At 42.7% G+C, this 13,495-nt stretch overlaps 1 protein-coding gene across 4 annotated transcripts in view; it reads left to right on the top strand.

Annotated features, from left to right (window-relative positions):
• Window positions 1-13,495, top strand: part of TTLL8 (tubulin tyrosine ligase like 8) — a 44,814-nt gene that overhangs the window by 12,185 nt on the left and 19,134 nt on the right. For 3 of the 4 annotated variants that reach the window (XM_083399556.1, XM_083399557.1, XM_083399558.1), the window contains exons 6-11: window positions 638-705; window positions 1,789-1,917; window positions 5,584-5,698; window positions 6,810-6,935; window positions 10,666-10,767; window positions 12,895-13,075. In XM_083399556.1, coding sequence (XP_083255682.1) covers window positions 638-705; window positions 1,789-1,917; window positions 5,584-5,698; window positions 6,810-6,935; window positions 10,666-10,767; window positions 12,895-13,075 — 721 coding nt within the window. The remainder of the gene's footprint in view (window positions 1-637; window positions 706-1,788; window positions 1,918-5,583; window positions 5,699-6,809; window positions 6,936-10,665; window positions 10,768-12,894; window positions 13,076-13,495) is intronic. The other variant, XM_083399559.1, reaches the window with a different exon arrangement.

The raw sequence follows: 13,495 nt of genomic DNA, 5'->3' as shown, positions 1-13,495 counted from the left end.
ACAGGACATACGTATATGGATATGCTGTTTGCGGAAAGAAAGAGATTTCAGTTCTTAATTCAGATGAGTTTTGTACTGTGAAGCTAGATTTCTCCCATGCTTAATACATGTTGGGGGTCAGTTTGCCTCAACACTACAGTGTAGTAACTATTTCTCCCATCAACTTTGAAAACCTTCATTTTTATCCCGAGATGAAGAATCACATGGTGGTCAGTCAAGGAGAAAGGAAGCTTAGCTAGGGTTGGCATATTTCAAAAAGTGAAAATCTGGACACTAAAATCTCCCCCCACCCAATAGTTTTTGAGCTATTTTTTTTTAAAGTAAATCTGCCAAAAACCCAACAATTCTGACATGGGTTGCCATATAGGCAGTGGTCAGCAAACTTTTTCAGCAGAATGAGTTGCTAACTGTAAAATGGGATTAATAAACTGGATTAGAAATGGCCACAACTTTATTGATTACAGATATAGGTGGAATTTTGGCTCAGGAATTGGGTAATTAATTAATTTTTAAAAGGTAAGGGAACTCAGTTCCTATGAGTTCCTGCTCAATTTAATTTGCTGCAATCTCCTTGATTTGTCTGAAAACAACACACTGATGACACCTGTTCTGTTATTTTTCACGGCTCTCTGAAAAGAAAGCAAAACTGCTTTGCGTGATGAGGAAGGTCAGATTGCCAATTCAAATGACATCCATGATATAATGGTAAGGTTACAGAGGTAATGAGCGTTCCGGTGAAGCAACCTTTGTGAAATATATATGAAAAATCTGCTCTGGATTTCATTCCCCTGGTTTTCTACATACCTCTCCACCGCTGGGCAACATATTTTGGCCATGGAGCAAGCTTCGTCCTCAATGGGCTGTTTTTGAGGTTCCGCCTCCTCCAGGCACCCCCTGAAAGATTTTGCAGTTCCCCCAAACCTTCAAAGCCACCACAGCCATGTGAGATGTAGCAAGGACCGTTTTGTCTGGATGGGTTGACTGGAGCATTTAATCACCTCATTTCCAATTGCATACTGGCAGTCCTCTCATGGGGGACACGGGTGGCGCTGTGGGTTAAACCACAGACCTAGGGCTTGCCGATCAGAAGGTCGGCGGTTCGAATCCCCGTGATGGGGTGAGCTCCCATTGCTTGGTCCCTGCTCCTGCCTACCTAGCAGTTCGAAAGCACATCAAAGTGCAAGTAGATACTGGCAGAATCCGAGACCAGGGAGAAGAGTCGATGGAGGAAGATTGGAAAAAAAATAAAGTGTATTTACGGAAATACTGCAAAATTAATGAATGTTAGAAGAATATTGGAATGAAGCTACATGGTTCTAGCAGAAGTGTTATTAAGAATTATATGAAAATTAATTATTAATGTGTCAAAGTGGAAAATTTAAGGTTAAATTGTGTTAGGATAAATTAGAGAATAAAAATTGAAGAAGAGGGAAAGGATTTGTTGAACCAGCTAATTTTTACTAGAATACAAAAAGGGAGGTGCGAGGAAGTCGAGGAAATAAGTAAATGAAAGATATAGACATGAAACGTGGATGTGTGTTTAAATGTCTTTGTTTCCTTTTTTGTTGTATTGTTGTATCTTTTTATTGTTGATGTATTGTCTGTTGAATTTATGTATTGTTTTTCTCTACTTTTCTTCTTTTTATAACTATAAAACACTTAATAAATATTATTTTAAAAAAACCAAAACAAAGTGCAAGTAGATAATTTTTAATGAAATAAATAAATATTGGGTTAATAGGATAGGAGTTTCCTGGTGGAATCATAATGCAGCCTTCTTTGGGCCAGTCTAGGTTGGTAAGAAATGAAGAAACTACCTTTTACTGGACGATAAAAAAGGATGCCGTCGATTATTATAATCTCCACATTGATCAGATGCTGAACCATTATGCAAGAACGGGCTCCTTTACAACTAAAGTAAGTAGTGTAAATAGTGGACAGGATAACTTGCCATTACAGCAGTGGCTGACTTCTGGTATCAGAACTGTAAAGAAAGCAACGTGTGGGATTTTCTGTGCAAGAAAAGCAGTCTTGTAGCCGAATCGGTGCTTCCCATCTCTTCCCACCCCCCACATCGTTTTGGAATTTTAGGAATTCCAAAAAAATACACCCATTTTGTCAGAAACCACCCCCACCAATAAAGAAAGCTCAGCATTGGTATTGATAAGGGAACTTTGTGAGCTTTGATTTCTTACACTTATTACTGATCAACATTACCTACAAGATAAAAAGCAGCTGGTGAGAACCTCTGCTTTCATCTTGTTTAGAAGGATTGTATTGTTCCACCCAGGTTCTTGCAGAGTGCAAGCTGTCGCTTGTCAGCTTCCACCTCCTTCCTGATTTTCTCCAACGCTTGCCACCTTTTCCTTGCAGAATTTTATATGCATAAGGTATCTACTGTTAACCAGCCCTTTGCAATTCAGGGGTCAGCAAGCATTTTTTGGAGGGGGCTGGTCCACCGTCCCCCAGACCTGCGAGCGCCAGAGGCTGTCGGCGGTGGTGGAGGGATGAGTAATCTGAAAGGGCTGGCTGGCTCTGGAAAGGCGCTTCCCAAAATGGTGCTCAGCCAGCTCAGCCCAGCCCCCTTCCTCCTCTAGGCAGGTGAAATATACTCAGAGTCCTGTAGTGATTTCATGCTCTTTATTGTGGCTTGTAAAACAGTGATTGACTTGCCCCCCCAAACCTCAGGCTTTTATATACATTATTTACACAATGTGTCCCATCTGATTGGCTGATTCTGCTTCCCTCCTGGAGCCTGATTGGTCTTTTCCTGCAGGCCAATCAGTTGTTGCATTCTACGATCCTACCAACCTAATAGGCTGATTAACTTCCTTCTGGAGCCTGATTGGTCTTTTCCTGCAGGCCAATCAGTTGTTGCATTCTAGGTTCCTACTTGCCTATTGTTCTAGAATCCAAGCTTAGTACATAACAGCAGGGCGGGGAGAAGCTAGGAGGAGGGAGGGAGGAGGCGCTGTGGTGTGTGTGTGTGTGGGGGGGGGAATGGCATCCAAAAAATGACAGCACTGAAAAAAATTAACGGAAAAAAATAACAAACAGAATCACCGACCCACAGAATGTCTGTGGGCAATTGTGCTGGATCCGGCCTGCAGACCGTAGTTTGCTGACCCCTGGTCTAATTCCTTCCATTGCATCACGGCGCCATGTTTTGGGTCTGGGCAGCACCGTTTACTGAATGGAAGGGATGCTGCTGTACAGGAGAAAAACAGAGCCTAAGTGCTTGCTTGCTGGCAAACTCTCTTCCATCCCATTAGGAAATCAGAAATCACCTTGAGGGCCACTTCAATGATGCATAAGGCTTTTACAAATACCGATGGCGTTCACTTGACTGCTTTCCATTCCTGTCCACAGATAAAACCCGCCAACGGCAGCAATTTTCACCAGAATGCTGCAATGCTCCTATGCATGCTGATTTATTTGACCCCATCTACACCAAGTTGTAAGGGATTTGGGTGGCGCTGTGGATTAAACCAGAGAGCCTGGGGCTTGCCAATCAGAAGGTCGGCGGTTCGAATCCCCGCGACGGGATGAGCTCCCGTTGCTCAGTCCCTGCTCCTGCCAACCTAGCAGTTCAAAAGCATGTTAAAGTGCAAGTAGATAAATAGGTACCGCTCCGGTGGGAAGGTAATCGGCGTTTCCGTGTGCTGCTCTGGTTCATCAGAAGCGGCTTTGTCATGCTGGCCACATGACCCGGAAGCTGTACGCCGGCTCTCTCTTCCAATGAAGCGAGATGAGCGCTGCAACCCCAGACTCGGCCACGACTGGACCTAATGGTCAGGGGTCCCTTGACCTTACACCAAGTTGTATGTTTATCACTAAACCTTGTACATAATTGTCTGTCGTATTATTTAACATTACTTTTAATATATTAGTTGCCCCGTGGTGATTTTAGCTTATAAATTTTAATGACTAATGTTTGAATTTGTATATTAAGGAGTTTTTGTAGTTTTGTGCGGATCAGGTCATGTTTTGACAATACAGTGGTGCCTCACAAGACGAAATTAATTCGTTCTGCGAGTTTTTTCATCTTGTGAATTTTTTCGTCTTGCGAAGCACCAATGTGTATTGACGGTTTCTCATAGGAATGCATTGGTAGTTTTAAAAAAAAGGCGCAAGACGTTTTCGTCTTGCGAAGCAAGCCCATAGGGAAACCCGTCTTGCGAAGCAACTCAGAAAATGAAAAACTCTTTCGTCTTGCGAGTTTTTCGTCTTCCGAGGCATTCGTCTTGCGAGGTACCACTGTACAAATGTTTTAAGTTTTGTATCAAACTAGTATATATTTTATTGAATGATGTTGTATACATTGCAGCAGCCTTTGGCTATAAGCAATAAACTCGACTGACTGGCAATTCTCCTATGCATGCTGAGTGCATGGTTGGTAGGGGCCATGGTGGGTCTCGACCCTGCTCCCACCTCCCAAAAACAGCCAGGGTGTTTTTCTGACACCCCTTCCACAGTACTGCTGAAGCCCAGAAGGTCTGGTCATATAAACTCCCTCAATGGGAACCGTATACAAGCTCCTCTGAGAGACAGCAGAGTAAAAATGTAATTTAAAAATGAAGGCTGATCTCTGGATACATGTGTCCAAAGACTGCATTGGATTGCAGGCAGGAGAAGCATCTCCAGCCCGCAAAACTACAGTACCTGATAAAGTAAAAAGGGTAAAAGTAAAGGACCCCTGGATGGTTAAGTGCAGTTGAATTCAACTACGGGGTGCGGCGCTCATCTCCACTTTCAGGCCGAGAGAGCCGGCGTTTGTTCACAGACAGCTTTCCAGGTCATGTGGCCAGCATGACTTAACTGCTTCTGGTGCAATGGGACACTGTGGCAGAAGCCAGAGCGCACAGAAATGCCATTTACCTTCCTGCTGCAGTGGTAATGACTGTATTTTTCAGTGCATAAGACGCCCCCATGTATAAGACAACCCCTATTTTACTTAACCCCAAAATAAGAAATTAAGTTGTTAGCTTTTTGGGGGGAGGGTAAGTCACTTCCGCCAATTGCTCACCCGCCTGCCCACCACTGCCAATCGCTTGCCACAGCCACTGCCGATTGCACACCTCGCCGCAGCAGCCAATTGTCTCGCTGCCACCAACAGGCCACCCGCCCACTTGCCACAGCCGCCAATCGCCTGCCCAATTGCCACAGCCAATCGCCAGCAGACCTTGCCGCAACCCCCAATCACCCGCCCAATTGCCCCTGCCAATCTCCTGCTTGCTGCTGCTATTAATCACACGTCCTCCCTCTGCATTCACTATCCGTGTATAAGACAACACCCAATCATTGCCTTTTTTTTTTTTTAGCAAAAAGCATCGTCTTATACACGGAAAAACACGGTATTTATCTACTTGTGCTGGGGTGCTTTCAAACTGCTAGGTTGGCAGGAGCTGGGAGAGAGCAACGGGAGCTCACTCTGTAAGCAGACTTAGAACATATATCATTTTTACACATTTGGAGAGAGGCAGAATTGTTTTCTTAGAATCACAGAATCCTTCCTTTTTCTTTTGACTTGCACGTGTCTATTAAAGCAACCAACCTTAGGTAATACCCTTGTTTTATTTAAAGATTGGGCTTTGTTTGCACATGAGGAATTTGCCATGGTATGTGTCAGCCAACCCAAATGCTTTCTTCCCTCGGTGTTACGGCATTTGCATGGACGACGAGAAACTAGATTTTATTGGTGAGTTGCTTTAAATTCCTTTCCTTTCAGTCTTGGGGATGTGGCACGGTTTTAGCCACGATAGGCAGAAATATTTTATATGCTTACTTTTAAACATGCAGTTATTTTCCTTTGAGGGGGCATGTTCAGTGACTCATGCAGGCCATCCATGAAGAGTGCTGGATTTACGTATATAGCTAGCTAGCTAAATAAATAAGCTAAATAAGCGCGGGTGGCGTGGTCTAAACCACTGAGCCTAGGGCTTGCCAATCAGAAGGTTGGCGGTTCGAATCCCCGCAACGGGGTGAGCTCCTGTTGCTCGGTCCCTGCTCCTGCCAACCTAGCAGTTTGAAAGCACGTCAAAGTGCAAGTAGATAAATGGGTACCGCTCCGGCGGGAAGGTAAACGGCGTTTCTGTGCGCTGCTCTGGTTCTCCAGAAGCGGCTTAGTCATGCTAGCCCCATGACCCGGAAGCTGTACGCCAGCTCCCTTGTCCAATAAAGTGAGATGAATGCTGCAACCCCAGAGTCGTCCACAACCGGACCTAATGGTCAGGGGTCCCTTTACCTTTAAACAAGCTATAGCTTAGGGCCCCACTCTCTTGAGGGCCCCCCAAAAAATTAAAGGGAAAAAAACCTGGATGTACATTTCCAAAATATAAGATAAAAAACAAATAAAAGAACCTACATACAGCAACAGTGTTTTGTGTTGTGTAGGCTCCTATTTGTTATGTGCAAATGGCTTTAGATACCTATTAGGTTCATAAATGACCATATAGCATATGTTCAACACAAAAAACAGTGACAATTTGTTGTTGACAAAGGACAGCTGAACATATAATGCACCCCATTACCTTCAGCAGCTTAGGGCCTCATCAAACCTAAATCCAGCCCTGTCCATGAAGACACTTGCAGTTGCAGAATTAAAGGTGGCCTGTGGTCATTTACTTGCCACGCTGAGGTTTATGGTTTGGGACCCATGCGGAGGCCAGCAAGTGACAAAATGTTTACTGGATTTATGTGGACTTTGTAATGCTCTCACCAAATTCTTACAAAACTCCCCAGGGCTCTGCCATGTAAGTTGTGTTTTGCTTAATGGGACAAAGTCCCAAATGATATGTCATTTATTTCAGATGACTTCAGGAAAACAGCAGCATCTTCCATAATCAAATGGGTTGTCAATTTACGTATTTCGGGTGATACTTGTAACAGGCTAAGTAAAGAAAATACTGATAAAGAAGATGCGACTTCCACTAAAGGTATGGCTTAGTAGATGTATCAATATTACAATTTTTTTTAAAAAAATGTTCATTTTTTTTAAATGTTTTTTTTAAAAAAATGTTCATTGTTGGCGAGTGTAGGGAAAGCCTTCAAAAGCCATTGCTAATAGACAAGCTAAGATAAACAGTTAATTCAGTATTTTTGTGTGCTCTTATTTTAAATTTTGATTTAGACTAAGGTTGCTTGCTGACGACCTATTTAATGAGCACTCACCCTGACTTCTTTGCACAAAGTTTGCAGAGAGGTTTTCCGGCATCCACAGTTTATCATGCCTTCATTCTGGTTGATTTGTGGAGAGGTTATCTGACATTGTGTCATGCAATAGCTAACCATCTTGGCTGCGAGTCCTGGAAGACCTGCTCCTGGCCTGGGAGGACTGACTCCAGCTACAAAAGTTGAGGCTGCTGAAATGAAACTGCTACACGTATACAAACAACAGCCAAGCCGCCCGACTTTGAGACTACTGATTTCAGCAAAATAACTGAGTGTGTATGCAGTGCCGATTCTCTCTACAGCCGATTGCTTGTTGCTCTCAGTTCTAAGATATAGTGGTACCTTGGGTTAAGAACAGCTTAGTTTATGAACAACTTGGATTAAGAACGCTGCAAACCCAGAAACAGGTGTTTTGGTTTGTGAACTATGCCTTGGAATAAGAACATGTTCTGCTTCCTGTTGTGTGTGTTCCATTTGTAAATTGAGTCCCCCGCTACTAATCAGAGGCTTCCTGTTGAGTCTGTGACTGTGGCTTGTGACTCTGTTTTTGTGTCTGTGGCTTGTGACTTCGTTTTTGTGACTTGTTTTTGTGGCTGTGTGGAACCCAGTTCAGCTACTAGTTGATTGTGTGACTGCAGAAATGGATAAAAGCCCCCTATCCAAACAATGACTATCACCAGTGTACATAAGGGGGAAAAAAGTTAATTTTTATCATCTGCAATACTGTCTTATTTATTTTATAGTACAGTACATTGATGATTGCCTTCATTTTATGGATCAATGATCTTGTTAGATAGTAAAATTCATGTTAAACTGCTGTTTTAGGGGTTGTTTTTCATCGTCTGGAACGGATTAACCCATTTTCCATTACTTTCTATGGGAAAGCATGCCTTGGTTTAAGAATGCTTTGGTTTAAGAACAGACTTCCGGAATGGATTAAGTTCGTAAACCGAGGTACCACTGTATTGAAAAAGGGAAACACAAACATGTTTGTTAATGAGAAAGCATTGGTGTCAAAGTATTGGTTTCAGGAGAAAATGCACTTTTGGTGGAATTGTTGTCTAGTTTTCATTCTATTTTTTATTTATTTATTTATCCATCCATCCATCCTTTGAGGAGTTTTAAGTGGCATATACAGCTCTTCGACTCCCCGTTTTAGCCTCACAACCACCTGTGAGGTGGGTTTGGCCGAGAGATAGCTACTGGCTCAATATTACCCAGTGAGCATCATAGCCTGTTGGGGATTTGAACCCCATTCTCCCGGGTCCTAGGGACACAGGTGGCACTGTGGTCTAAACCACTGAGCCTAGGGCTTGCCTAGGTTTGAATTCCTGCGACAGGGTGAGCTCCCGTTGCTCGGTCCCTGCTCCTGCCAACCTAGCAGTTCGAAAGCACATCAAAGTCCAAGTAGATAAATAGGTACTGCTCCAGCGGGAAGGTAAAAGGCATTTCCGTGCGCTGCTCTGGTTCGCCAGAAGCGGCTTAGTCATGCTGGCCACATGACCCAGAAGCTGTACGCCAGTTCCCTCGGCCAGTAAAGCAAGATGAGCGCCGCAACCCCAGAATTGTCCGCGACTGGACCTAACGGTCAGGGGTCCCTTTACCTTTACCTCTCGGGTCCTAGTCCAACCCTCAATCTACTACCTAGTTTGTGTTTTAGGCCCTGCTTCAGAAGCTGCAGTTCCCATCATGCTCTGCTCTACACTGTCTCTCAAATCCAAGTTTCCCTCTTCCTTGCCAGTACATTAAAGCACGCACCTTCCCCTGTAGTATCCTGGGAACTGTAGTTTGTTAAGTGTACAGGGTAGCTCAGTGAAAGGTAAACTACATTTCTCCGGATTCCTTGGGTGAAGCAATTTGCTTTAAATGTACGTTGTGTACATAGCCTACACTGCAAGAACATTTTCAAGTGCTTAGTGTGTGCTTCGTGGTTCATCAGAAATACTACTGATCATGCTGCCCGTTTTCTGTTTTTATCTTCCCACATAAATACTCGGGTATTTTGTGTGCTGTGCCTCTCCTGCTGCTGTTGAGGCATTTTAATTTTTATTTTACTGCTGCAGCTTCTTCTTCTTCTGTGTGATGGCATTATGGCATAATAGCAACACATCTTTTTAAAACAGCAAAACGCATCAAAAAAATTCGAACAAGGATGCGAAAAAGACCAAAAAAGTGTGGCAGTTTCAGAAAAAAGAGAAAAAACAACCAAACCGGTAAGAGCAGTTTTGGACACTGCCTTGGTTAGAATAACACGAGGTGTTACTGGTTAAAACGAGCTGCATTTAGATGTAAACAAGGCACCTTATAATCACATCAAAAATAAGTGTAATTGCTTCAAGCCAATAAATACATAACAGAATGAAAAAGAAATCTAAAGAGCGACTAGAGCAACTTTAAAACAATTTATATATTTTTTTGAAAATAATATTTATTAAGATTTCCAATTTAATAATCCAATAAAAACCACATTAAAACATTCCAAATTACAATACAATCAGAAAAGCCAAATATAAATGCCAAATTATATATCTTTGGGTGACTTCCCATGCTCTGAATTTCGTAAAGTGTTGATAATCTAATATTACATTACATTTCTTAATCAATCAATCAATCAATCAATAAACCATTTCGATGTTAATCCTTCATTTAATTTTCATTTATTTTTGCAACCACTGGTCTGTTCAACTTCCGCCTTCTTAGTTCTGTATGAAATATTTTCCCCTGTTGTTATCCACACTCTGGCAATTCCATTTTCGGTTTCTGCTCACAGGAGCCATAATATGCCACATCCCAAACAAATAGACACCATTAGCCCCGGGCAGACATCCAGAATTCCCCTCTATGATCTCGCCCCATCTCTCAACATGCTGTACCTCTGCCGACACACAATAACTCCTGTCCAGAATTCTTTGCATCCTTCCACTGAGGGTAGCTGCCAGAATCTTCACCCAGTCAGTATTATAATTAAACCACAATGGCAGCAGGATGCTCTTTTGGTCCCGCTTGCATATTTCAAACAGTTGCCTTTCGGGGAAGGTTTACCAAGTAAAACTGCAAGTACAAATATATCAAAAGAGAATAATAAAGGCTCACCTCCCCCTGGGGCTATACAATTAATCCATCACTTAATTCAACAAGCATGTCGGTCCTTTGTGCTGTTGTTCTTGCTCCTCAGCGATGTTAACTTTCATTTTCTGCTCACAGGGATAATTTTAACCGTGTTACAGTCCACCATTAATCCCGGGCAGATATCCAGAATTCTTCTCTTTGGTCTCTTTCCAGCTGCTAATGAGATGGTGGCTCTGCACTAACACAATAACTCCAATCAGGAATTCCTTTCATCTTTCCCTTAATGGTCATTGCTAGTCAAAATTTCACACAGTCCATTTCGTAGTTAAGCTTAGCGTCCACTCACATATTTCAAACAGTTATTTTACCCCCGCTAGTTCAGAGCATGCCTGTTAATTAAGTCCGAATTTTTATCTTAAAAAACAGGTGTCCTCTGGTCATGGCACCGGCTCTGGAGAGTTCCCAAGACGCATGGTGCATTGCACCTAGCTCCCCCTGCCCCCCGCGTTCCTTCAGGATGGGCAGCAGGTATTGGACAATCTGTGGGTTGGCTGCTCCCCCCCCTCAGCCCTGGGGGGTAGGTGGGTTGGGAGAATAATTACTCCCATATTATCCTTGTTATCCATGCGAAAGGGCTCCGCTGTTATGGGTACAGCTGTTCGCCATGGCAGCCAAACAGGAACTCCATAAAACAATCTATAAACGTGTAAAATCCACCAACTAGTGTACAAGCACAAGTACAAGTCGTTTTATTATGGTCAATGACCAGTATCAAGACAAAAACACCAATTACAAAATGTAAAAGCTCAAAACAAGATTAAAATGCTATAAAATCGCATATACATTTAAAAAAAAAACAGTTCTGGGTGGTCAATAATATGTCAGAAAGGAAACCCTTCTGACCAAGAAGTTTCTTTTTTTTTTAATTCTCTTTATTAATTTCCGTTAAACAATCAAACACAAATAAGCACACAATCAAAGCACAAATAAGACCTAGAGGTTTCCATTGGTTGATATTTTATATATTCTACTAATCCTGGGTGCTAATCATTATATGTCATATTTTGATCATTCAAGACCTGGGCAAATGAAATACACACTTTAAAAGACTCCTTAAAAATCTGACAGATGTGCCACTCCAAGATTTTACATGCATGTCTTAGAAACCACTAATTTCACTTCTTAAATCAAGTATCTGGAGCAAGGCTGGCCTAATTAATCTTAGTACAGTGGAACCTCGGTTTTCAAGCATTTCAAAAGCCAAACGATTGAGAACCCAAATGCCAAAAAACCTGGAAATAATTGCTTCCGTTTTCAAACGCGCCTCGGAAGTCGAATGGCTTCTAAGGTGCATTTCTCAATTTTCCCCATTGAACTTGCTGACAGCCCATGGAGCCCCGGTTGGCGAATGTTTCGAAAGTCGAACAGTCTTTCGGAACAGATTATGTCCAACAACCAAGGTTCCACTGTATATGGAACAGTTTATATGGGAACTGGCTGTCCTAGAACATTTATTTCTTGGAGCTCTAGAACAGTGTTGCCCAAACATGGGTCTCCAGCTGTTTTTTTGGACTACAACTCTCATCATCCCTAGCTAGCAAGACCAGTGGTCAGGGATGGTGGGAACTGTAGTTCAAAACCAGCTGGAGACCCACGTTTTGGAACCACTGCTCTTCTTTAAGCACTAGCAAGGTGCGACAAATTCTAGGTCCCCTTGATGGGTACTAGATCAGAAGTGTATTACATTATTAGGGTGCTTTCCCATGAGCTGGAAACCTAAATATGGGGCAGTATGTAGTCTGAGACAGGCTGAAATATGGGGCATGTGTCTGCCTGTGTGTCAAAATGGGGGGTTTAAGAAATTTCCACACATTCCAGAACTTTGAAGTTTAGTATACACATAATCCCAGATAGAATTTTGAGCAAAATCTCAAAATGGGGCATTTCCGTATTTGAAAGGCAGTCTATAAGACATAAAGCTGAAGGAAGTGAAGCTTATGTTTTCTGATGTAAAGCAAGTCAGTTTCCATGTGGGATGCAATGTTGGTGCTCAAAGGCTTCTGTTGTCTTTTGACACATTTGGATCAGACCCGGACTAGACATTGTTGGCGGAAGTCAGTTGGTAGAGTTCACCACACCTCAACCAGTGTGATGTATCAGCAGAGTATGAAGAACCCCAGCAAGGGTCTTCAGAGATTTCCATCTCCCAGCAGAACAGCTTTTTCCACCGTTAGGATGTCATGGAAGATGGCGCCTCTGGGCTTCATTTACTAATACCCTATAGGACCATTCATTTTTTTTTAATGGAAATATCTGAACTTTAGGCTATTCACCCGAAATGACTGATACCCATCCTACCATGTCATGGAATCAATTGAAGGCATTTTTTCTTCTAACAGGCTTTTCCATCAGGGTAAATGGGTCTGTTGTGCATTTTTCTAATTTTGTTTAAGACATATTTGCTGTTCTTTGTGTTTCAATCTTTCCTTTGTTGTTTTTATTGCATATCACCTTGAGATCATTGAGTAGAAGATGATCAATACCTGATGATGATGAATAATTGCGTGTCCCTTACAGAGGACTCTTGATGAGAGAAGGTTTTGCCTGCAGGGAGAGAGCACATCACTAATGAATACTTTGCTTCGTATTCTGTAGATTCTGATGATAAGAAAGCAAAAGAGCTCCCCGAAAGACTAGTTGAGATGGCTTGCAAAGTGTGCGAAACCTATCTTGCACAATTTGAACATAGTGACATTGACTCGGAGGCAGAAACTACTCCTGTGCTTTCCGACAGAGAATGGAATCAGTTAATTGAGCAGTACTACTCTCTCATTCAGTAAGTGTTCACTTCAGCGTCTAATTGTGTTGACAGAAGATGGTGACCCTTTCTCTTGATTCCTTACTCTTCTTACCATCTCTGCTGAATCGAGGTTCTGAGTGCAGAATTCTAATTCAGATTAAGAACTGGGAATATCATATGGATCCAGGAAAAGGGGGGGGGGGGCATCTCAGATGAATGAAAATGAAGCTCAAGGGTATCATCTTGTGAGTGTACTTTAGAATAGTGAAGTCATATAAATAGTGAAGGACATATAAAGGGCCCCATTACCTTCAGCAGGGCTGTCTTAAGCATATGTGGTGGTGGGGTGCAAAGATCCACCCAGCACCGCCCCCCCCCCCCCAGGTTGCCCAGTCCCAGGCACACAGGAGGGCGAGGGCGAAGCCGCCTGCCCGCCTGCCAGCCTGCCTCAGCGTC

Source organism: Podarcis tiliguerta, assembly GCF_965153285.1.
Source record: "Podarcis tiliguerta genome assembly, chromosome: 10".
Taxonomy (NCBI): domain Eukaryota; kingdom Metazoa; phylum Chordata; class Lepidosauria; order Squamata; family Lacertidae; genus Podarcis; species Podarcis tiliguerta.
The sequence above is the reverse complement of the archived record's forward strand: the minus strand, read 5'-3'. Positions and strand labels throughout refer to the sequence as shown.